Genomic DNA, 26,752 nt, shown 5'->3' with positions numbered 1-26,752 from the left:
CCACAGCAGAGGAGAAGGCATGGGTATGCCAGCTTGAGGCCAGTAGTGGAGCCTGGCACCCACCAATGGCACATGCTTGGCAGAGGGAGGCACAGCAGCATATCTCCCCCTTAGACATACGAAGACAATGTACCTCTCCACCTGGCCTACACCATGTCAAGGTGAGACAGCGCGGGCGAGACTGAGACAGAGAGAAAGAGAGAGTGTTCTTGATGGATAGCATTCTCCAGCCACCATTCCTCTCTCTCCCTCTCAGAAGGCTGGTGACTTTCCAGTGAAGCAATTATCATTGCAGAATGCATAATAGCCTAATTAATTACAGGTGTCAGCCTTTGTTTCACTATAGAGGAACATCATGCCAAACCTGCATCAAATCAAATGTATTGGGAGCGTACACATATTTTGTAGATGTTATCGTGGGGGTAGCGAAATGCTTATGTTTCTAGCTCCAGCAGTGCAGTAATACCTGACAGCGCAATAATACACAATACATACAAATCCCCAAAATTAAAAGGAATTAAGAAATATATAAATATTAGAATGAGCAACGTCAGAGTCTGGAATATAAATATACACAGTGTACAAAACATTAAGAACACCTTCCTAATATCACAAGTCCTCACCTGGCAGCTTCATTAAATAGTACCCGCAAAACACCAGTCTCAACGTCAACAGTGAAGAGGCGACTCCGGAATGCAGGCCTTCTAGGCAGAGTTGCAAATAAAAAGCAATATCTCAGACTGGCCAATAAAAAGGAAAAGATTACTGTAAGGTCTACACCTGTTGTATTCGGCGCACGTGACAAATAAACAATGATTTGAATTGACTGATGAGTTTCAGAAGAAAGGTCTTTGTTTCTGGCCATTTTGAGCCTGTAATCGAATCCACAAATGCTGATGCTCCAGATACTCAACTAGTCTAAAGAAGGCCAGTTTTATTGCTTCTTTAATCAGAACAGCAGTTTTCAGCTATGCTAACATAATCGCAAAAGGGTTTTCTAATGATCAATTAGCCTTTTAAAATGATAAACTTCGATTAGCTAACACAACGTGCCATTGAAACACAGGAGTGATGGTTGCTGATAATGGGCCTCGGATAGATATTCCATTAAAAATATCAGCTGTTTCCAGCTATAATAGTCATATACAACATTAACAATGTCTACATTGTATTTCTGATCAATTTTCTTTCAAAAACAAGGACATTTCTAAGTGACCCCAAACTTTTGAATGGTAGTGTACATATGAAGTGGGTAGAACAGTATGTAAACATTATTAAAGTGACCAGTGTTCAATCTCTAAGGTGCAGGGTTGAATACCGGGTGGTAGCCGGCTAGTAACAGTGACTAAAGATCAGGTCAGGGTACAGGGCGGAGGCCGACTATTTAATAGTCTAATGGCCTGGAGATATAAGCTGTTTTTCAGTCTCTCAGTCCCAGCTTTGATGCACCTGTACGGTCTCCATCTTCTAGATGGTAGCGGGGTGAACTGGCCATGGCTCGGGTGGCTGAGGTCCTTGATGATCTTCTTGGCCTTCCTGTGACACCGGGGGTTGTAGATGTCCTGGAGGGCAGACAGCGTGGCCCCGGTGATGCGTTGGGCTGACCGCACCACCCTCTGGAGAGCCCTGCGGTTGCGGACGGTGCAGTTGATGATCCGGTCGGGTGATACAGCCCGACCGGATGCTCAAAAGAGAGCATCTGATGAACGAGTGCTGAATGGGGGTTCAGAGGCACAGCTGACAGAGATGAAACCAAATGCTTGCTGCTTACAGTAAACAGTAAGGACAACGGAAAGCACAACTCTAAACAGCCATCATCTGATGCCAAGTGTCTGTAGACAGATTGGTGACATTGAATTCAGGCCTTTTGTGTTCCAAAACTGGTTGTAATAGTGACCAACTTGAAAGAAGAAAGGACATCCACTATCAGCTGTCAGTAGTGATGTCCACTGGGGGAGATGGGTCTTAATTCAGCATGTGAACAAAATGACTACTTCCTATGAACAGGGCTACTTATGACAGCACCATCAGCAATGAAACAGTCCCTTCCCTTCCCCACTGGTAAGATATATCATTTGTCCTGTCAGGTTTTTCTCTTTCACCTATTGTTTTTCGAGGATGCCGGAAAACAGGCAATTGCAGAACAAAAACAAAACAAATAACGGGAACCGTAGAGTAGAGCAGTGAATGATGGGGTTGTTAGGAGAGGGAGACAGCACAGACTCATCTCATTCTCATCCCCAGCTAAACATACCAGGACATACCAGTGTGTGTGTGTGTGTGTGTGTGTGTGTGTGTGTGTGTGTGTGTGTGTGTGTGTGTGTGTGTGTGTGTCAGGGGTCAAGGGGTGCTGGTTGTTGAGGAGGTTGATAATCCCTCCCAGGCAGCAGGGCTTTATTGTAGAGTACAGTGACTCTAATAGGAGCCAGAGCTGCAGTTGTATGCTGCTCTCTGCTCCCATTGTGAGAAGACTTTTACATAATTAATGACTGTTGTTTCCCAGGTAGTCGCCCGGCAAATTCACTCCAGACTCGGCTGCCACCGTTGCCGGTTTCACTGGGAATGAGCGACACTGGAACAGACAGGTTACATTACAGGCATAAACAAGGCAATTTTGTACAGTGTCTTAAGACATTAACGTGAGCTGTTCAGGGCCATGATTCAAGTTACTTCAGAGAAATACAGGGAGAGAGAGAGAGCTTTTCTCTGTCTTGTAACCTACAGAGGATTTGAGGATGATGCTACTGAAGCCTGTGCTTGTGTGTATCAAATATGCTGTTAGTATAGACCTAGATCGAGTCTATTCAAGGAAACCAAACATGAATGTGAATGTTCATTTGAGAATGCGTGTGTTGGAGCCCATGTCCTAGCAGACAGACAAATAGACAGGCAGATAGACAGGCAGGCAGACAGGCAGTATGGGCCAGCCAGGCCAACAGGCAAGTTACCACTGCTGGGAGCCAGTCCAGCTCTATATTGGTGCATGTTAAATTAAACATTACTGCTCTCGCCCCACTACTCATTATTCATTTGTAATAACCTTTAAGGCTTTTTGATGTCATACATATTTTACAGAGAGATATCACTCCCTTTCACAGTGAGCATGGAGCTCTGTGGGCCTTTCAATGACAGATCACTGTTGGCTCCGTGAAGGTGTGCCATCATACACTATAATTAGAACCAGGTAAGGACAAATAGCAATATTCACAAGGTGTGTATGTGCATGTGCATGTGCGTGCACCCTAAGGGTGCTTCTCAATACTATATGTTGGAGAAAATGAGATTACAAAATATTACAACGTTAGAGTGACACTTTAATAGAAAAAGTTATATAGTGCACTGCTTTCAGAGGTGAGCCAAGATTCTCCCCAAAATACTGGAGTAACTGTCATATCAGTACATAAAGCCTTTTAGCAGCTGACCTAAGGATCATTTACAGGCTTGAGAGCCCAGTTTGTGGCAGTCCATTTCAGCAGCGTAAATCAGCAGTCTGGTGGTGGGGGGGGCACAATAACACACTCCCTCTCTATCTGTGAGAGGGCTGGCCATGGCTCGCCCTCCCTCCTGAATGGCCATGGCTCGCCCTCCCTCCTGAATGGCCATGGCTCGCCCTCCCTCCTGAATGGCCATGGCTCGCCCTCCCTCCTGAATGGCCATGGCTTGCCCTCCCTCCTGAATGGCCATGGCTCGCCCTCCCTCCTGAATGGCCATGGCTCGCCCTTCCTCCTGAATGGCCATGGCTCGCCCTCCCTCCTGAATGGCCATGGCTCGCCCTCCCTCCTGAATGGCCATGGCTCGTCCTCCCTCCTGAATGGCCATGGCTCGTCCTCCCTCCTGAATGGCCATGGTTCGTCCTCCCTCCTGAATGGCCATGGCTCGCCCTTCCTCCTGAATGGCCATGGCTCGCCCTTCCTCCTGAATGGCCATGGCTCGCCCTCCCTCCTGACTCGCCCTCCCTCCTGAATGGGACCTCCTGCGTGCCTAAAGTCCATACGCCCCAGTGCCAAGACCGTTCTAAAAGCTGTAAAACAAAATGGGCTCTGCCAGGAGTTTGGTGTCATGACTGTAATGAGCAGCTTATCTGTCTGATCTCTCATGTTACAGGTCAACAGTGGTTCAGATGTGGGGTTAATGTTGGGCACATGGGATGAGTGTCACACTGAAAATAAGGAGAAATCTGCCCTTACTGAGGAGTACTGAGCTACAGAGGCTAGAAGGTTAATCATATTGCTCAAAATGAGTTTCTAATATGCATGTGAGCATAATGAAAAATATACACTGTTCAGCCTACAGGAGATCCATCATGAATTGAATCTAATAAACCTTCCAGGAAGCTTTATATCATCAGAGTTTCCTGACTGAGCTCCTACTGGCTGTCATAGGTTACGTAAGCCTCCGTATGCTCAGAGTGTAGGACAATGCACAGCTGCAGCCACTGTGATTTGGAGAGGTTTTCACACGGGATGTCAGTTCTGCAGCGCTAGCTAGCCCAACTGATATTTCAGGCTCTGCCTCATTGGAAAGAGAGGAAGCATCCTCCATGAGTGAAAAACCAGCCTTTACAAAAAAAGTTTCATTAGTGAAGACTGGTGGAAGAGAAATGCACATTTGCCTCCAGCCCACAGCCTCATGGGCGAAATGTAACGGTACTCTTCTAGAGATGGCTTCAGGAAGCAAACACCACACACACACAGAGTAAGTATGGTATCCACGGCCAGGCTTGATAGGCAGTGTCCGTGGAAATCACAGTCACACACTCCACCAGGCTGGGGTCTCCAGCCCCGTCCAACAGGGGCACCATCAGACAATGCCTGCAATTACACCCCAACCCTCCTGCCCCAACTTTCACAATAAACAGGGAAAATTATGAAAGAAAAGTGGAGGAGAGGGCAGATTGAGAATACACATGTGTATGTGCCCATGAGGGAGTGTGTTTGTGAGTGTGCATGAGCATGTGTGTGTCTAAAGCATGTATTAAAGGGAGCCTGTAGAAGCCTGGTCCCAGATGCTGGCTAATTTATTTGGGGAATAGCTGGCTGTCCTTCAGGTGAAGGGACAGAGATTGGTCTCAATATGAGATCATAAAAAAGTAATCACAGAATCTCACAGCACCTCCAGCCATTCTTCATGTGTCTCGCTAGACAACACACACACACACATCCATGCACGCACACAAATGACTTTGACAAAGACAGTAGTGTGCATACACCACACCAGTTCACGCCACACACTGAATCAGTTATCGTGCTCTAATGCAGCTCTGTGTCTCTGACAGAGTGAATAACCTGGGCCATCTGTAAAGAGTGATACATGGCCAAGCCCCCTGTACCAGTGTGTCCCTCCTTCTCCATCCAGATCCAGCTGACTCCCCCAGTCCTCCATCACTCTCCCAGTGTCAGTGGCAGGGCCCCAACATCAGCAGCTGTTCCCCTTGGCTGTCCCAGCAGCCCCTCTCCAGACTGGGCCCATCAGGCTGAAGGAGCGGGAACTCACACTACTCCACGGAGACCCAATTAAAAGGGACGGAACTCGGCAATAGAAGCGGAATCACAGGGAGATGCAGAGTTGCGGCTTTAATTGAAGATGTGTTTTTACGCTCTTGCTCTCTCTCTCACTCGCTCTTCTTCAGGCCACTATCGCCACTTTACTTCTCTCTGATGAAACCGAGGGATGAAGGGAAGAGACACACAGGGGAGCTACAGTGGGGAGTTGAATACACACATATCTGTTTGTGGGAAAGGCAAAGAGCTCTGTGGTACCCGGGTTTGGGAGATACAATCGTAAAAAGTAGCATCAGAATAGTGCAAATGGATCTGTAAGAATCACATTAGACAGCATGTAGAGGGAAAAAAAACTTTTAATTAAAACTATACATGGGTTGCTTCTCTTTTCTCTTAATGCACATTTGTCTACCTCTGCAGTAGAGTTCCTTCCATGTTAATTAGTACTGTAGTTAATCCGAAATTGAAGAGACCCAAACTGTCAGGTCACATTGTAAACAATAGGACCCAACGGTAGTCTGTGGGACATTTTGAGCTGCTATCTCTCCTAGCTAAATGTTCCCTAGGTAGTAATTGGCCTAATTTACGCTGTCTTTCTTCGAATTGCCAGTTTCTTTATAGTTTTATATATTAGCCCTGACAATTTTTGCTTTACAGGGAAAGCAAAAATGAAAATAAATGATTTAACCCCTTGAATTATATTGATTAAGTAAAGACGGTAGCATTGTGAAGTCTACAGTACCTTCATGGGATATTAAACATAATTTGAAAGGAGAATAAAAGTTCAAGCACTTAGCCAGCCGCAAAGTGAACCCAACTTCTCTCCTTTACATTATTTAAGATAGGCTCCATCATTTTATCAATCTATCGATCTCCCACCAGAAAGATGAAAATGGAAAAATAATGAGACCGATGAATGCTGTGTAAAGAACATCAATGTGTGAAATGTAATTATCTGTGCTGGAAAAAGTGTTTGGTGTTTTCTAAAACAAGCAGTTAATATTTTTCACTCTCTGCATATTTTAATTACCAGATCAATCAAACTACATACAGCGGTGCTTTCACAAGAAAGTCTAAATGAAAAACAATAGATTTACTTTAAAGTTTTGGCTTCTTTTGAAGTCTAAATTAAAATTTCAGGTACCTTTAGGAGTGCCTTCTTCAGAAAAGTTGTGATATTTAATTAGTGTGTTTAGATTCTGCTGAAATTAAACTTCACAGCCCAACATAATGTGAAATGAAAACTACAGGATACAGACTTCTGCAGGGGAACAGACAAACAGAATTAAAATCTCTTCAACACCACATGGGAGGACCTCGTCTTCTGACAGCAGCCCATGTTCTGTATGTGACTACACTGCAACTGGTTTGATCTCTAGCTGTGTATCTGTGGTAGATGTAAGAAGATTTGCTCTCCGTCTCTGACTGCATCTGCGTCTGTGACTGACTGGGTCTTGGGCTCAGTGGCTGTGTAGCACTGACTCTGGTCCTGAAATCACAGCATCACGTCGCGGAATTGGCGGAGCAGCTCCCCTGTTCTGCCTTTTCTTCCTCACATGGGGTTTTCCTGGTTGTACAAGTGCTGACGTTTATTTCTCCTGGCATGTCCTCGCCGGAACAGAGCCACCGATTTCACACATTTTTATTGGCTAATTCGACTGTGTACTTGCCAGCAGCGGAGAGGGAGCCAGCTAGGAGTCAGAGCATCCCAAGAACACAACTGCTTTACTCTGCTTTGCTCTCAGACTGGGATCCCTTGGGGAGCCTAATGCCTGTCTCATAACAAGTCAGTTGACCATTTAAGGCTGGAGCTGGGGCTGGAGTTAGGCGTCTCAAAGACTGCCTGTTAGATGAGAGGAGAGAGTTACTGTGGTTCTTTCAAAGATTGCCTGTTTGTCAAGGGGTGAGTAAAGGAGTCTGAGGAGTGGCTGTTAAGGTGGTGGGAGGTTTACAGAGAGTGGATGTATGGGCAGTCTGATGCCCAATAACAGCAGCACATCACCGTCGTCAAACATGGCTAACATTTGCACAGCAGCATTACTCAGATAAGAAGTCTCTTGGCTCAGAGGTTTGTGCTGTCAGGACTGTAGAAATTAAACCTAGCACTGCAGAGCACAATGTGCTAAAACTCATCAATTCCTCATGGCTAGAGAGGCAAGTGCCTATTTATAACATCACGCCTCTCTCTTTACCTGGTGTGCATCCCTATATCTAAACACGCTCCCATAATGATGAATATCTCCAACTGGGATGTGCAGACAGGGCATCAGTCAGTACAGGAAAACAAACACACCAAAACACAATCACATCCCAACGCGTCCTCACACACAACCCTGAGACGTGTAATGAGACTAACGCTGGGAGTATGATGGAGGATGAGGGATTCCGGCACAAACACAACCCAGTCAAAACCTCAGTCAAGAAGGATGAAGACAAGTCTGGGACAGTCATATAGCTTTGTGTATTCACTCTGGGTTTAATCTTCTGTGACATGTCCCGACTCCCTGGTCTCTGTGTATGGACTTTTAAATTAGCAGAGCTGCAGCACTAATTATGACCAGTGTCAAAGGCAGCAGCAGAGAGAGAAGACTGTTCCACAGGACAGACTGCATGGATGAACTGGGCTGAGGGACATTATGTTATTATGTCTAACCTCTGCTAAATAAATCGGATTTGACTGAATAATATGTGTTCTCTTACTCTACCAGCTACTGTAATGTAGCTATACTAATGACGTTAATAAAAAAGCAAAGAGACTAAACAAATACAGTATGTCCGTAAATGGGAGCACTATTGCTGCCTCAGGTGGAGAGCCTTAAATATGAGCTCCTATTGGTGCAGAGAACCTCACACTCTCCCCAATGTAGATGACACAAGTGATAAACCAGGGGACAGGGAGAGAGAGAAAGAAAGAGAGAGGGGGGAGAGAGATAGCAAGAGTGAGAGAGAGAGCTAGAGAGAGAGCGAGAGTGCGAGAGAGTGAGCTAGAGAGAGAGTGAGAGTGCGAGAGAGTGTCACTGGTTTACATGGCCCCTGCAGTCCATTATATTCCCAACAATAGGTTGGAGGTGTGGTGTGTGCTGTTCATACCTAATGGCCTGGTGTTCCTGTATGGGCCTAGGCTCTGGCTGCTGCTCAATGAGCCTGAGACAGACAGCAGACAGAGACAGCATTAGAACCACCTCAGCACACAGGCATGACAATAGACATGGTTCAGAGGGATAGATCCAGCAACACAGAGTTGGAGTGGGTCAGATCCAAAGATATCTCGTATCTCACAGCTACATCTTAATGCAGATGTTCTGGAGATATGTGAATGTGGAATTTTAGTGAGGGGAGTTTCTAGGTATCAAATTGTGCTGTACGGTACTTAGTGACACTTTCAACACTGTTCCAAACCTCACCTTTACAGACAACTGCATTGAGATGAGGACTACAAACCAATCCAAACCCACCATGATACCCATCTGATCAGCCTAATAACCAACCAATTTAGTCCATAATGAAGATCTGTCTTCATTGAGTCGTTAAAGCGGGAGCATCACCACTGTATTTCACAAACGGCACAGTCCCTCATCTATGAAAGTGCCATAGGGCCCCACTGACAATTAGACAAGGAAAAGCTTTATGACCGTTAGACTCACCGCCGCGGCACTCTTGCCACCGGCAGGACAGCCAGGAGATTTTTTGTGTAGAAAAGTAATTATGAAGCCTCTCGTAATGACAAGGAGGAAACTAGTGTCATAACACACACCGCCTTTTAGCACAGTGCCATAATGAATCAGCATTCTTTACTCTTTGATTCATTCCACTATTCATAACATATTTATACCTTCAAGACAAATTATAATTTCCTTCAGGAATTAATCAAAAACAGGAAGGACTGGTCTCCTCTCGATGGATGATCAAAGACTGTGTGTCTACCTAGCTAGCGGCAATGCTGCCCGCTCTGCTCTGTATGGGTTCAGGCTCTGGGCTCAGGGTTCATGGGCAGGTCTGCAACAGGGGACTGATAGACTGGTGTCTCTGCAGGACATTAGTTTCATATCAGCTGATATATTCAGTACTTCCGAAGTCTACCTTGATTGGAAGGCACTGAAATATACATACATAGCATGGTTATAAACGGAGCTTGAATTAAAACCACATCTACACTGAACAAAAATATAAACTTAACATGTAAAGTGTTGGTCCCACGTTTTGTGAGCCGAAAATAAAAGATCCCCACATTTTTCCATACGCACAAAAAGCTTATTTCTCTAAAATGTTGTGCACAAATTTGTTTACATCCCTGTTAGTGAGCATTTCTCATTTTCCAAGATAATCCATCCACCTAACATGTGTGGCTTATCAAGAAGCTGACTGCAGGAATGCTGACTGCAGGAATGTCCACCAGAGCTGTTGCCAGAGAATTGAATGTTCATTGCTCTACCATAAGTCGCCTCCAACATCGTTTTAGAGAATTTGGCAGTACATCCAAATCGGCCTCACAACTGCAGACTACGAGTAACCACGCCAGCCCAGGACCTCCACATCCGGCTTCTTCACCTGCGGGATTGTCTGAGACCAGCCACCTGGACAGCTGATGAAACTGTGGGTTTGCACGACCAAATAATTTCTGCACAGAAACCATCTCAGGGAAGCTCATCTGCATACTCGTCGTCCTCACCAGGGTCTTGACCTGACTGCAGTTCGGCCTCGTAACCGACTTTAGTGGAAAAATGTGCACAGAGATACCACGACGAGATCCTGAGGCCCATTGTCGTGCCATTCATCCGCCGTCATCACCTCATGTTTCAGCATGATAATGCACGGCCCCATGTCGCAAGGACCTGTACACAATTCCTGGAAGCTGAACATTTTCCAGTTCTTCCATGGCCTACATACTCAGCCATGTCACCCATTGAGCATGTTTGGGATGCTCTGGATCGACATGTCCGACAGCATGTTCCAGTTCCCGCCAATATCCAGAAACTTCGCATAGCCATTGAAGAGGAGTGGGACAACATTCCACAAGCCACAATCAACAGCCTCATCAACTCTATATGTAGGAGATGTGTCGTGCTGCATGAGGCTGATTTTCTTACTGTGGAATGCAGGGTTTGGTCTTCGCCAGGCAAAAAGTTATACTTTTGAATCATCTGTCCATATAACATTCTTCCAAGAGTCTTGATGTGCTTCCAGGTGCTGGGCAAACTTGAGTCAACTTTTTGGATGACATGGGGTCGCAAACACTGCATTCCACAGTAAGAACCTCATACCAACGGTCAAGCATGGTGATAACATTAGTAGTGTGATGTTTTGAGGATGCTTTGCTGCCTCAGGACCTGGACGACTTGCCTTAATAAAAGGAACCATGAATTCTGCTCTGTATCAGAGAATTCTACCAGAGAATGTCAGGCCATCCGTCTGTGAGCTGAAGCACAGCTGGGTCATGCAGCAAGACAATAATCCAAAACACACAATCAAGTCTACATGGCAAAAAATCTAAATGGCTAAAAAGCAACAAATGTAAGGTTTTGGAATGGCCTAGTCAAAGTCCAGACCTAATCCCAATTGAGATGTTGTGGCAGGACTTGAAACAGGCAGTTCATGCTTGAAAACCCATAAATATTGCTGAGTTAAAGCAGTTAAAGCATGCAAGAGTGGGCCAAAGTTCCTCCACAGCGATGTGAGAGACTGATCAACAACTACAGGAAGCATTTGGTTGCAGTCATTGCAGCTAATTTTGGCACAACAAGTTATTGAGTGTAAGGGGGCAATTACTTTCTCACACAGGGGAATTGGGTGTTGCGTAACTTTGTTCATTAATTAATTAAAACTCAGGTTCCCTTTATTTAATACTAGGTTTTGGATGACGATCTGATAACATATAGTATCAAAAATAAGCAAAAATAGAGAAAATCAGAAAAGGGGCAAATACTTTTTTCCCGGCACTGTATCTGCTATTGACTTAAAGAGATGTAGGATTATCTCCTTTCTGTAAGTTTAATTTACTACTAGAGCATGAATAACAGAGAAAAAAACATTGTTTTCTGCCCATATCATCACCACAACCTTAGGGGAAGAGATGGCACAGTTAGAATCAAAGACAGGTGTCCACCATCCAGCCCCAACCCCCAGTCAGCAGTGTGTTAAAAGCTGTTTGATGGTTCTAATGTCTAGTCAGCTCCATTGTACCTTTCTGGCTGATAATGAGGGCCAATAATGATTCCTGAGCTCGAGGGGTTAATGGTATGTAACCGGCAGAGCCGCTAATTACACGTTACAAACTATTTATCAGATTCTCCATCTGCGCAACTCAAGCACCACAACTCTCATTGTGCACGCTAAATTACTCCTCGGATTATCATTGTAAAGCAAGTTTCCGTAATTAGGAGCCCGGGCTGCTGTTTTCTTTTTCTGAGTAGGCTGCCGAACGACATCAAGTGAAGAGGGGGAAAATTAGATCACTGGTTAATTTTGGCCTGACATCCCAATACAGAGTCAGTATCTACAATATCTGGCATCTACAGTATCTAGCTGTATGAAGATGAATCTAGCCACACAGGAATCCACAGCCAACAGATTCCAGAATTCCATCACAGTTTTTTGTTGAGAATGTGAGACCTAAGGGGGATTTACACTCTAAAATAAGAGAGGTATAAATTGCCTCTTGGATCCCATGTAGGCTTGGTGGAGTCTGCAATACCGTATAGTCAGATTGCAACGGAAGGTTGTGTGAAAGTTGTGTGAACAGTGGAAGGTTGTGTGAAAGTTGTGTGAACAGTGGAAGGTTGTGTGAAAGTTGTGTGAACAGTGGAAGGTTGTGTGAAAGTTGTGTGAACAGTGGAAGGTTGTGTGAAAGTTGTCTGAACAGTGGAAGGTTGTGTGAAAGTTGTGTGAACAGCGTGTGGAGCAGAGAGGCTCAGTCTCAATCCAACAGGCCTCTCTCTCCTGCCATCGGTTATTTGAGAAATAACTGTCATATCCCCCAGCCCCAAAGGTGTGCCGGAGACCATGGAGACACGTACCATCTCATCTGTCTCTGCAGTAGATTTTATTAAAATTACCTTCATTATAAGACAGTGTTCATTATAAAACCAAAAACGCTGGTCTCCCAGGGCCCAGTGGATTAATAAGGACAGCGGTGTATTTTAAGCTGTAAACTCCTCACTGTCCTTAATCTCCTTCCCACTTCACAAGGCCAAATTAACACCTCTCCCCAGCTCTGACGGGACCTCATTAGCAAACTTCCAGGGAAGGGAAGAAAAGAGGAATGAAAAAGAAGAAGAAGAAGAAGAAGAAGGGAAGCGACCAATGACAGCCACCAGCTCTGGGATTAACCCTTTGTGGTACTTTGGCGCTGTAGAAACTAGGTCGTTGTCGACGTGTTTCTAATCAGTCGCCTGGTTAGCGATAATTAGAAGCCAGGATCGGACGAGGGAAGAGAGAAAAAGTGGGAGGGGTACATTGAAATGAAACAGAAAAGAAAGAGAACCTGTCATGTCGCAAACACTTCAAAGGCAGAGACTTCTCTTTTAAAAGTGGCATGATGAGGATCCAAATACCAAGAGGGACTCCTCCGAGCCTCAGTGTGTGTTTGTCTGTGTGCCTCTCATATAGACACACACACACACACACACACTTCTGGCTCAAACTCCACCTTTATGGTACAGCTGTAGGGGAGTTTTAGTGTATCCCAAAACACACAGCCAAACAAGCTCCTGCAACTACACCTCCTCCTTACTGTATTTCAACCCTGAAGCAGCAGGTATAACTCCCACAGCTTTACTCTAAGGCCTGGCTGACTACTGGTGGGTAAAGTTCACAAGCCTCCGCATGCTGTTTGACATTAAGCAGGAAGGTCAAAATGTATCAGAAAACACAAGGGGTTTCATTCATTTATGATTATGCATAGTGAGAATGATTATATGTACAGTAGTACATTTTACTTTTCAAATCTGTATTCTATACATATGGAAGTTTGATAAGAGAGATCCAAAGTAATAGTGAAGACCTTGCATCCTTCAAGACCGATACCTCTGGAGAAAGCTTTAATATTATCTTTCATTATCAGCCATCTACTTGATTTACTTTCTAAACATCTATATTCCCTGTTGTCAAACATCAATGGTGCTCAAATTAATCCCCTAGGTTAATGTTTGCAGTGGTAGAAAAAGTACCCAATTGTCTTACTTGAGCAAAAGTAAAGATACCTTAATAGAAAAGGACTCAAGTAAAAGTCACCCAATAAAATCCTACTTGAGTAAGTCTAAAATTATCTGGTTTAAAATATACTTAAGTATTAAAAGTAAAAGTAAAATAATAAATAATTTCAAATTCCTTATATTAGGCAAACCAGACAGCACCGCTTTCTTGTTTTTTTAAATTTACCGATAGCGAGGGGCATGCTCCAACACTCACATTGTTTAGTGAGTCTGCCAGATCAGAGGCAGTAGGGATGACCAGAGATGTTCTCTTGATAAGTGTGTGAATTTGACAATTTTCCTGTCCTGCTAAGCACTCAAAATGTAACAAGTACTTTTGGGTGTCAGGGAAAATGTATGGAGTAAAAAGTGCATCATTTTCTTTAGGAATGTAGTGAAGTAAATGTAACTTGTCAAAAATATAAATAGTAAAGTACAGATACCCCCAAAAAGTACTTTCGTAATACTTTCAAGTATTTTTACTGCATGTTTGCACAAGAAAGATATGGCAGGGCCCTTTTGATATTTTTGTGTCTGTGCCTTTGAGGTCACAGCCATTCAATTGGCCTTGACATCAACCTCACATAGCAGCAGCATTGAATACAATAACTCCAGCCAAAACAGACTGCTGCTTTGGCCTAGCTATTTACAAAACTTTTTAAAAAACAACTTGACTATGATAATAAATGAGAACCAAACAATCCATGGTGTTATCATATTTAGTGATCCAGCTTTCAGGTTACCTTTCTAATGGTGAGTTGAGGAGAGAGAGGGAGACTGGAAACATTATTTGCAGTATCATTTCAATATGCCTCTACTTTGTGGACCATAACGCAGCTCACAAATGTGATTTATGACCTTGGTTTAATGGCTAGAGCAGAGCCTTGTTAGGTATCAGATGACTTTTTCAATATGGCAGCGTCAGAGAGGGCACTAATAATGCACCATCCCAACAGGAAATGAGGGCTTGTCTCAGCCAAGATAATATGAGCAGTCAGATATCTGATCATCTAATGGCAGCTACTCCACTTTGACAGAAAAGGCATCAGTCAATAAGCATCAGATGAAGTGTAACATGAAAACTGGGTCCTCCTTACACTTGGCCATGAATTTCTATCCCTGCTACCCTATCATCCATCCTTACAGTGCTTTGTGTCAGAATGTAATTGGTAAAGTGTCTGTAAATCATGTCAAAGCCCCACTGGCAAAACATAGGCAAGGAGATGTCAACTCACCTGGGCTTGGAAACTCTTGAGGACAGGAGCCACCATCTCCCGCACTTTCTGAATACAGAAACAGAACCAAGGTTTACCATTTTTGAGACAGTAGAAGCTCCATCTAACTAGGGACCAATAGCCCTGTTGAGAACAGGGGAAGACTTCTACTGCACCTTGTATTAGAATTTGTCTCAATAGTATTGAATATACTAACTTGTTATGGACAACTTTAAGATGAGGAAGACTGTCAAATGCTGTTTGATCCCAGATGTATTTTTCTTTAGCCAAATTTCAGCAGAAGAAGCAACGTCCCTGGTTTGGATTGATTTGCGAGGGAGGGAGGTGGAGGAGGAAGGGGGGGTTAAAAGTGGGGAGTGTAAGTGGGGATTTCCTGCTTGTATTAGCACCGGCTTCAGCTACTTCCTCCCCCTGGCTCTCAGTGAGCCCCAGGTAGAGGGATTGGGCTGCCTGTGGGGACAGCCTGATCCTGCCATCTGCACCAGTATTATACTGACAAGATTACAGCATACTCTCCACACTCTCAACCAGGGATAGGAGCTCTGCAGTCTGACTCTGGGAGATCCTAGGAACCCTGGCTGTGACCCTAGTGGTACTGCAGATACACTGGCCTTAAACAACACCTAGCTATAAACCACATATTTTAATTTAAATGTTAACATACCTGGAGAAGGGGGGTTGGGGTAATGAGACTGACTTGTCCCAAGCATTGTGCGTAAATTATATGCACTAAAGCGGATTATAAAATTAAATAAATAATTCCAGGCACAAAGGTAAGCGGGGCTCAAACACTGAGCAAGTCAGTCTGCCTAGTGGAGCAGAGACGAGCAGAATGACACATAGAACTCATAGCAGGGTAGGGAGGAGGCAGAAGGTAGGGAGGAGGCAGGGTGTAGTGAGTAGGGAGGAGGCAGGGGGTAGGAGGTAGGGAGGAGGCAGGGTGTAGTGGGTAGGGAGGAGGCAGGGTGTAGTGGGTAGGGAGGAGGCAGGGTGTAGGGGGTAGTGAGGAGGCAGGGTGTAGGGAGGAGGCAGGGTGTAGTGGGTAGGGAGGAGGCAGGGTGTAGGAGGTAGGGAGGAGGCAGGGTGTAGGAGGTAGGGAGGAGGCAGGGTGTAGGAGGTAGGGAGGAGGCAGGGTGTAGTGGGTAGGGAGGAGGCAGGGTGTAGTGGGTAGGGAGGAGGCAGGGTGTAGTGGGTAGGGAGGAGGCAGGGTGTAGGAGGTAGTGAGGAGGCAGGGTGTAGGAGGTAGGGAGGAGGCAGGGTGTAGTGGGTAGGGAGGAGGCAGGGTGTAGGAGGTAGGGAGGAGGCAGGGTGTAGGGGGTAGGGAGGAGGCAGGGTGTAGGGAGGAGGCAGGGTGTAGTGGGTAGGGAGGAGGCAGGGTGTAGTGGGTAAGGAGGAGGCAGGGTGTAGTGGGTAGGGAGGAGGCAGGGTGTATGAAGTAGGGGGTAGGGAGGAGGCAGAGTGTAGTGGGTAGGGAGGAGGCAGGAGGCAGGGTGTAGGAGGTAGGGGGTAGGGATGAGACAGAGTGTAGTGGGTAGGGAGGAGGGAGGAGGCAGGGTGTAGGGGGTAGGGGGTAGGGAGGAGGCAGAGTGTAGTGGGTAGGGTGGAGGCAGGGTGTAGGGGTAGGGAGGAGGCAGGGTGTAGTGGGTAGGGAGGAGGCAGGGTGTAGGAAGTAGTGGGTAGGGAGGAGGCAGGGTGTAGGAAGTAGTGGGTAGGGAGGAGGCAGGGTGTAGGAGGTAGGGAGTAGGGAGGAGGCAGGGTGTAGGAGGTAGGGAGTAGGGAGGAGGCAGGGTGGAGGCAGGGTGTAGGAGGTAGGGAGAATGGAGGAGACAGAGTGTAGTGGGTAGGGAGGAGGCAGGGTGTAGGAAGTAGTGGGAGGGAGGAGGCAGGGTGTAGGAGGTAGGGAGTAGGGAGGAGGCAGGGTGTAGGAGGTAGAGAGAATGGAGGAGACAGAGTGTAGTGGGTAGGGAGGGAGGAGGCAGGGTGTAGGGGTAGGGAGGAGGCAGGGTGTAGTGGGTAGGGAGGAGGCAAGGTGTAGGAGGTAGGGGGAAGGGAGGAGGCAGAGTGTAGTGGGTAGGGAGAATGGAGGAGACAGAGTGTAGTGGGTAGGGAGGAGGCAGGGTGTAGGAGGTAGGGAGTAGGGAGGAGGCAGGGTGGAGGCAGGGTGTAGGAGGTAGGGAGAATGGAGGAGACAGAGTGTAGTGGGTAGGGAGGAGGCAGGGTGTAGGAGGTAGGGAGTAGGGAGGAGGCAGGGTGTAGGAGGTAGGGAGAATGGAGGAGACAGAGTGTAGTGGGTAGGGAGGAGGCAGGGTGTAGGAGGTAGGGAGTAGGGAGGAGGCAGGGTGGAGGCAGGGTGTAGGAGGTAGGGAGAATGGAGGAGACAGAGTGTAGTGGGTAGGGAGGAGGCAGGGTGTAGGAGGTAGGGGGTTCGGGGGCACTAACCTCTGGGACATTTCTCTTGAACTCCCGGCTCAGCTCCACCAGGTGCTTGTGGGTGTGCTCGCTCTCTTCCTGTCGCCCTGCCAGCTCAGACGCTACTGAGTTTAACTCCCTCTATAAACACAAAAAAAGAGGGAGAGAGGAAGAGCAGCAGAGAGAGCGCGAGAGAGAGAGAGAGAGAGACCACTTAGAGAGGCTGCCAACAGTAACACAGTGCAGCTTAGAGTGTACATAAATAAAAATACAGTGCTGAATATTAACTATGTAATCCTTCATGATCTTATAGCGGTAATACTTACTGCAAGCCCTGGCCCATAAATAATTAAGCCAAAATAAATCCAATGCCTACAGTAGCAGAAGGCATTTTAGATAATCAGTATTTGAAATAATCAATACGCTTGCAACGGCCATGGAACTCCAGTGAGAGAGAGAGGAGAGAGAGAGGAGAGAGGGGAGAGAGATAGGAGAGAGAGGAGAGAGATAGGAGAGCGAGGAGAGAGAGGAGAGAGAGGAGAGAGAGAGGAGAGAGAGAGGAGAGAGAGAGGAGAGAGAGAGGAGAGAGAATAAACAAGGCAGCAGTCACGTGTGAAGGAACAAATAACCTGACAAACAACCTTAAAAACAAATATAGGGCTTCCTGGAGAAATTAAGAGCTGATGATTTTAAGCCTAGACAAGACACGATTCAACATACAACATTATTTATTTTTCCATGATTAACACAGATCACATTGAAGCCTCTATTTCATTAAAATCTCTCTTCCACATCTTTGCATTGATTTCAGGTGGATTTTAATAACAGAAATATACTGCTGGTATCTTATCTAGGCCCAGTGCTAATAACCCACATTTTCCTATTAGTGTCACAATTGCCTAAATCACAATTAATCTGTCTAAATCCTTCAATACCTTGTGATACAGTACTTGCTAAAACTCCACCCTATCAACATCCACTGTACAATTCCCAGCGATCTGTGTACACAGCCACTCCTCAGACCCATGCATTTATACTAGCCTCACCACACCACTTGCCATCCACAAATCCAATAGCATCCATTGATTAATCATCCAATGTCCGACTCTTTCTGCAAACCAACAAAACACATCTAAAATCTTGCTCCAGTACTCTTCTCCACTGACAACGTTTGTCCCCTTTAATCCCATCTCTTTTCCTGTCCTCTTGGATTGGTTTTATTTGATGAAGGTCTTCCCTTGTATCTGCTGGGATATAATATAAAACTGGAGTGAGGGATTCAATTAACACAGTGAATTTATATATGACGCTGGAAAATGAAATTGACTGTGTTTTAATTAATCTCCAGTCTTACTTAAAAGCAATTTAATAAATTATCACATGAGCCAAAGAGAGAGAAAACCTAGGGACAAAACTCCAGTTCCATATTTGAAAAATGTAACTGATTTCACTTATTCCCAGTGAAAGAATTTTAACCCTTCAGTTTCATCAGATCTTGATGTAAATAGATTACTGTACTGGTCCTTGAAAGAGGCCTCCTTTCTCTCTCCAAAACCAGCGACAGAATGCTCCCATTGATGAGTTTTATTTGATCTCTCTTGGGGACAGTTGTGCCTTCTTAAGAGATGGGTCCTTTGCCTAAGGACTTTCTCCAAGAGTCAGAATGGATTACACTTCCCTTTGCTTATCCCATTCTCATGCATCTCAGATTGTAAATCATGATGTTTATAGCAAAACCACGCATTTCATGGAGGCATCATTTTTTTGTCAGAAACAGATTCCTATTTGGTTTCCGACTGCCTGTGCTCTTATTAGCTAGTCACTGTGCTTCAGTCAGCCATTCTAACACATATTGGATGAGACTTTTGGGGGATTTGGGACTTGGCTGTTAGGAGTGGGCTAACCTCCAACAGATTCAAGCAGCCCTAGACCACCAGCTAATCTGGCTGAGAGAGAATCCTGTTAGAAGTGGCTTTGTGTGGATTATAGTGCTGATTCTGAATTGCCCAGCCCTTCATTGTCCATGAAGAGACTTTAAAGTAAAGCAAATCACATTGATGCCTCATTTCAGTCAAATGTAACACAATGTTTGGTTGCTTCTTCACATGAAGAGTCCAATAACATATATATTTACATTGTAATTATGTGCAGTGCTTAATTTGGGCCGGAGCTGTCCGCAGCACCGTTCTGGCACTTCTCATTTTTGGGGAATTGGTTCCCGGCTCCTCTATAAAACTAAGTAGCCTATTGCCGGCCCAGACTCACACACAGAAGAAAAAGAAGGTTGATCAAAGCAGAATGCATTGAAGATTAATGGAGAGTGGGCATTTATTTCCTGATTCCACTTTGTTCAAATTTATTTGTCACTAGTCTGTGACTCTGTGCGTGACAGTAGGCTGTTCGAGATTGCGCAAATCTGTCATGAATACGCATGATGCACTATTCCAAGTTGTCAAATGAGGGTTTGGAGGTCATGAAAAGTCATAAAATGAGTTTCATTTGTGTTAATATAATTAATGAAGTCACACTTTTAAATATGATCAATCACTTAATCTACATATCAGCCATTATCGGAATGACTCTTCAGTGCCTGCTAGTGTATGCTGCGTGTGTGGGCCGTTGCCCGAGAAGAGAGCGCGACATTTCAGCAGCACGTATAAAATAATGTCAGACAACAGACTAACTAGATAGCCAATTCAAAACATAACTTGTAGCAGTTATCGAGCTTAACTATAGCTAAGCATTAATGTCTTTGTCGCCTTTCCACCTGCACCGTTGGAAAGCTGGGATTCCCCTCTATTAAACAGTAGCCATGTAATGTTAAAAATCTACCCTGAAACATGAATATTTGAGCCTTAAACATGTCTAATTAGATACCTTGCTTTGAAGTAGCCTACCTTATCCATTTGATCCCTGATTTATTGAATGAGGGAATCATTTTATAAAGACAAAAATATTTGGTTGTAATGTTGCAATAAATTTATATCAAGGGTGACAACCATCCTCCAGGATAGCTACTGGGTGTGCAGGCTTTTGTTCAAGTCCTGGTCTAACCACATTGTAGACTAAACATCAGCTACTCAACAGGACCTTGATAAGCAGACTTGGGTGTTTCAGGGCTGGATCAAAAGCCAAGCCTGCACACCCAGGAGCTGTCCAGGTGGAGGGTTGACCACATGTTAACATGTGACTAATATTGCAGTTCTACTTTGTGGGCGGTTAAGTGCCGTGATCAAGAGCACAATGGCAGGAGATGGTAGGCCTGCATGGGATCAGACACAGCAGCCTTCTAGGGTCAATAATGGTTACTTTTTCATGTAACTTCTTCATGAAAATGTGGTTAAGTCATGGAGAAGTCATGGAAAATGTGTAGGAACCCTTAACAGTGAATAATCATGAGGTATCTACAGCATAATATCGTTTGTGAATTTCGGTGAACATAGTCTAATGGACCAACTTGGAAAAAGACAGCTCCTGCACTTCTTTCATCCCAGGTCAACCACTGGTTATGTGGGTAAAGTGTAAATGGAGTGTATAGTTCAGTGTTTGCAGTATATCCTCAAAGTCTCCACCAAGTTTATTAATTGCAAAAGTGAAAGCATCCGTCTAGTGTTGGGCAAGGAATGTAAAACGTATAAACTTACCAAATGGCATCAAATATACCATGGATTTCAGTTTCCATTCAATTGTGAGTAGCTCAACCTGTTAGGTATGCGTAACTGGCTGTAAGGGAGTCAGGCGCAGGAGAGCAGCAGTTGGGTAGCCAAAGGAGCCTTTTATTTCGGCGAACAAAACACACGGCACTAAGAACACTAAACACAATATGGGTTGACATAACCCAGCGCAAACCAGTCTAGCGTGCACATACACGAAACAACAAACAATTCCCCACACAGACATAGGGGGGAACAGAGGGTTATATACACGTCTAATACTGAGGGAATTGAAACCAGGTGTGTAGGAAAACAAGACAAGACAAATGGAAAAATGAAAGTTGGATCGGCGGTGGCTAGAAAGCCGGTGACATCGACCGCCGAACGCCGCCCGAACAAGGAGAGGAACCGACTTCGGCGGAAGTCGTGACACAACCAATGAGAGCAATACATCTATATGAGTAAAACAACAATAGCTGAAAGGGCTGGGCAATAGCACATCAAATGAAACCTGGTGTCTGCCCACGTTCTTGAAGGGAACTGAAGCAGAACATTGTTTGCCTGTTTGGTTTTCTTGAAGAGACGGATGATGGAGCAACTGTACAACACAGTGTACTTGAAGTCTCTTGAACCAAAATATTTTACACCTCACTAATCAAAGCTGATCCATTTCACCTTGAGTTATGGGCAACTGAGGTCTCTGATAAGATTCACTTATCTCCATGAATCCGCCTGAAGAGTCCAAAACAACACACACATCTAGAGCTACTATACTCTTGACTACTTACATTGGAAATAGGGGGAGTAAACAAGTTTGATTCCCTGTGCAAAGAAGAATTTCCCAGGAATCGTTTGACAAGGTTTTAAAAAAGGCGATCGGGACCGAATTTTCAGTGTGTAGCAGTCAGGTCAATACCGAGCTCCTGTCATTAAGCCTCTGCCAGTCAAACATCCGGACGTAATTGATGAGTTTCCCCTAGGGAGGGCAGAGCTATCGCTGGGGTGGGGAAGTGGTGGGGGTAGGAGGAGGAGGAGAGGGGGTAAGGGGGATGCTGAGCAGGGCCGGTCCAGAGGGAGGGAGGGAGTGCCCAGGCCTGGTCCTGCGGAGGACAGTGTCTGTGGAGGAGCTGAAGACAGCCTCTGTGGAGGAGAAGTCATATGTCCTGACAAAGCCAGTCACACAGCAATGAGTGGGTCAGGTATTTAAGCTCGTGTGTTGTGTTGCTGAAAAGACTGCAGGTAATGGTCCTTTTAGACTCCACAGAGGGACGTGAAAAACAAGACAAGCAAAATGGAGGATAATGGTGATAAGAAAGCAGTGGAGAGATATTGATATCAGGAACATCATATTTTTGGTACTACAATGTATCGACAATGCTATGAAATAAATCACCATTGGACCATTGCAAACATTGATGTTAGCAAGTAGTAATAATATTAATGCTTATTAAAGCTTCTTAGTCCATCAATCCCACTACAAATCATTCATATCCACTGACATTCGTATGTAAAACATTCTATACATAACATACATAAAATCAGTAGTGTGTGAGAAGCATGTATAAAATGTTTTCTGTAAAAATGTGAAGCTACTATATTGTAAAACAGTACATTTGAAATTGATTCATTAAACCTACTCCTTTCGATTACATCTGTGGCCATAAGCTGTTTCTTGGCATTCCACAAAGACAAAACATGGTGGGAAAAACTACCAAGATACTGCAATAGAATGTAGACTCACAGTCACACACTATTGTACGCAGCGGGCTTGGACAGCACAAATAAAGGGGAAAATAGGGCGAGGAGGACAGGGGAAAATGCAGATGGGTATTATTTTTCTTTTTGCATCTCATCTAATTGCAATCATAGGCAAATGTCTGAAAGTGTGACAGCATCAGCAGAATTGCTGCTGAGAGCACAGAATCTTTGTCTAAAAATAATCAGACATTCTGTGTGCTGCTGTTAGTTATAATGGTAATCGATGCTGGAGGCTTTGAATTCCATCAATTTATAGATCCACTCTGTTCTGCCTGGTGACTGTGGAGCCTCACAACCCCCACCGCATACGCACACCAAGAGACACAAACACACATTGCATGCAAGCTCACACACACACACACACACACACACACACACACACACACACACACACACACACACACACACACACACACACACACACACACACACACACACACACACACACACACACACACACACACACTGGTCGTAGCAAGGCAGCACTGGAGTCAGTGTGTGATTAAGATAAGTCTAGTTTCCTTTTATACATTCCTTATCCCCTACTATTCTCTGTAGGGCACCAGATTGGCCATAGCCGTCTAAGATTGGCCCCGCATCTCAGACGTCACATTTGAGAGTGGGATCGATCTATAAATCAAATCACCACAATCAATGGCCCCGATCGCTGCAGTCTAGTCTGGCCTCAACGTTATTACTGGCACCCCCAGCCGCTGAGGGGTGGAGAAAAATAAAAACAAGGCTGGGGAGGGAGAGGGGTTCAGGGTAGGCAGAGCCTCGGCTGGCTGGCTGGCTTCTGTCCATATACAGGATGAGCCCTTATCTGGCCTCCCTCCCTGGGCTGACCGACCGACTGACAGGCAAGCAGCTCTCTACATCTCTACACAACTGTCTACTATAATACCTCCCTGTTCATTCAACTGCTCTCATTTCCACTACTCCACTCTCCACCGTGTTCAGACCATACAGTGATTGGTACCGAAGTGTTCACTGTGTTTAGACCATACAGTGATTGGTATCAGAGTGTCCACTGTGCAGCAGTAGTACTGTACATAGGAAGTAGAAAGTGGTGGTGTTGAACAGTTTGTGTAGGCTGAAAATCACATTTAATTTTGACACCTTTCTAAACCCTGGACTAGTAAACCTGATAAATCATCCCAAATAATTAATCCCCAGTCAGTCAGGCTGTCTTTAAACAGCAAGCTAAATCTCACAAAGGGGATGAGAGGCGTGTGAGCGTTACAACCATCAGCAAAAGGTGGGACTGGTGTTGTCAGACATTGTTCGTCACAGCCAGCTTCATTTAGGGAGTTTTAGAGCCTGATGCACCAAAGCACATTGTCCCGTCAACGCTTCTTTCTCTTTTTAAACACATGCAAGCAGGCACGTGCACATGCACACACAACCACTGATAAGAAAGGGTAACACATTACCATTATGGTATTTTTCAGTTGATACAGCACCTTAAAAAAAATACTAATAAAAACTGCAGCCTTAACATAGCCCTTCCAGTGAATCTAGAATCCTAGGGATGTCTTTAAATGTCCTCCAATTAGAACCTTCAAACTGCTATCTATGGGTGAACATTCTAATTGAACGGCCAATTAGCAGAGCTTATTTATCATCATTAAGCCAGGCCATTGTTCTCCTCATCTCCAAGTCTGTGGTTACAATCAGGATGTCTATTGTCATACTGTAATACATGGCCACTGACTGATTAGACCTCCCTGGATTCATTAGCAAGCTGGGGGGTTGAAACCTGAGTGAAAACATAACCTCAACAGGTCAAATAAGGTCTGGTAAAATGGAGACTGGATGTGAATGATAAAGATTTGACTGTATATAAAAGTGGTCCAACGTGGTGGTGATGACTTTATTTGTAGAGCTTTACCGAGTGTTGTCTAATTCTCATGCTGAAATGAATGTTTGGTTTCTGAGAGAGAATCGTCCATCGCAGTCCATTCGTAGTTGTGGAAGGCAAAGGAACTGTAGAGCATCACTCTTAAAAAAATATATATATATATACAGTACCCGTCAAAAGTTTGGAAACACCTACTCATTCCAGGGTTTTTCTTTATTTTTACTATTTTCTACACTGTAGAATAATAGTGAAGACATCAAAACTATGAAACAACAGATACGGAATCATGAAGTAACCAAAAAAGTGTTAAACAAATCAAAATATATTTGAGATTTGAGATTCTTCAAAGTGGCCACCCTTTTTCTTGATGACAGCTTTGCACACTTATAGCATTCTCTCAACCAGCTTCATGAGTTAGTCACCTGGAATGCATTACAATTAACAAGTGTGCCTTGTTAAAAGTTCATTTGTGGAATTTATTTCCTTCTTAATGCATTTGAGCCAATCAGTTGTGTTGTGATAAAGTAGGGATGGTATACAGAAGATAGCCCTATTTGGTAAAAGACCAAGTCCATATTGAGGCAAGAATAGCTCAAATAAGCAAAGAGAAATGACAATCCATCATTACTTTAAGACATGAAGGTCAGTCAATCTGGAAAATGTCAAGTTTCTTCAAGTGCAGTCGCAAAAACCATCAAGCGTTATGATGAAACTGGCTCTCGTGAGGACCGCCACAGGAAAGGAAGACCCAGAATTACCTCTGCTGCAGAGGATAAGTTCATAAGAGTTACCAGCCTCAGAAATTGCAGCCCAAATAAATGCTTCACAGAGTTCAAGTAACAGACACATCTCAACATCAACTGTTCAGAGGAGACTGCGTGAATCAGGCCTTCATGGTCAAATTGCTGCAAAGACACCACTAGTAAATAACACCTATAGGAAGAAGAGACTTGCTTGGACCAAGAAACACGATCAATGGACATTAGACAGGTGGAAATCTGTCCTTTGGTCTGAATTTGAGATTTTGGTTTCCAACAACCGTGTCTTTGTGAGACGCAGAGTAGGTGAATAGATGATCTCCGCATGTGTGGTTCCCACCGTGAAGCATGGAGGTGGAGGTGTGATGGTACTTTACTGGTGACACAGTCAGTGATTTATTTAGAATTCAAGGCACACTTACCCAGCATGGCTACCACACCAATACGCCATCACATCTGGTTTGCGCTTAGTGGGACTATCATTTGTTTTTCCAAGAGGACAATGACCGAACACATCTCCAGGCCGTGTAAGGGCTATTTGACCAAGAAGGAGAGTGATGGAGATCTGCATCAGATGACCTGGCCTCGACAATCACCCGACCTCAACCCAATTGAGATGGTTTGGGGTGAGTTGGACCGCAGAGTGAAGGAAAAGTGCTTAGCATATGTGGGAACTCCTTCAAGACTGGAAGGAAAAGCACTTGGAAAAGCATTCCAGGTGAAGCAGGTTGATAGAATGCCAAGAGTGTGCAAAGATATTATTAAGGCAAAGGGTTAAGGCAAAGGGCTACTTTGAAGAATCTCAAATATAAAATATATTTTGATTCGTTTAACAGTTTTTTCTTTACTACATGATTCCATAAGTGTTACTTCATAGTTTTGATGTCTTCACTATAATTCTACAATGTAGAAAATAGTAAAAATAATGAAAAACCCTTGAATGAGTAGGAGTGTCCAAACTTTTGACTGGTACTGTATATATACACAGTTGAAGTCGGAAGTTTACATACATCTTAGCCAAATACATTTAAACTCAGTTTTTCACAATTCCTGACATTTAATCCTAGTAATAATTCCCTGTCTTTGGTCAGTTAGGATCACCACTTTATTTTAAGAATGTGATATGTCAGAATAATAGTAGAGAGAATGATATATTTCAACTTTAATTTCTTTCATCACATTCCCAGTGGGTCAGAAGTTTACATACACTCAATTAGTATTTTGTAGCATTGCCTTTAAATTGTTTAACTTGGGTCAAACATGTTGGGTAGCCTTCCACAAGCTTCCCACAATAAGTTGGGTGAATTCTGGCCAATTCCTCCTGACAGAGCTGGTGTAACTGAGTCAGGTTTGTAGGCCTCCTTGCTCGCACACACTTTTTCAGTTCT

At 44.5% G+C, this 26,752-nt stretch overlaps 1 protein-coding gene across 1 annotated transcript in view; it reads right to left on the bottom strand.

Moving 5' to 3' along the window:
• LOC120050922 (homeobox protein cut-like 2) overlaps window positions 1-26,752 on the bottom strand; it is a 107,078-nt gene that overhangs the window by 49,148 nt on the left and 31,178 nt on the right. The window contains exons 2-3 of the mRNA XM_038997456.1: window positions 17,365-17,475; window positions 14,926-14,973 (exon numbers count right to left, since the gene is read on the bottom strand). Of these exons, the coding sequence (XP_038853384.1) occupies window positions 14,926-14,973; window positions 17,365-17,475 (159 nt within the window). The remainder of the gene's footprint in view (window positions 1-14,925; window positions 14,974-17,364; window positions 17,476-26,752) is intronic.

Source organism: Salvelinus namaycush, chromosome 1 (genome assembly GCF_016432855.1).
Source record: "Salvelinus namaycush isolate Seneca chromosome 1, SaNama_1.0, whole genome shotgun sequence".
NCBI lineage: Eukaryota > Metazoa > Chordata > Actinopteri > Salmoniformes > Salmonidae > Salvelinus > Salvelinus namaycush.
Note: the sequence above shows the minus strand (reverse complement) of the source record. Positions and strands in the feature narration are given on the sequence as shown.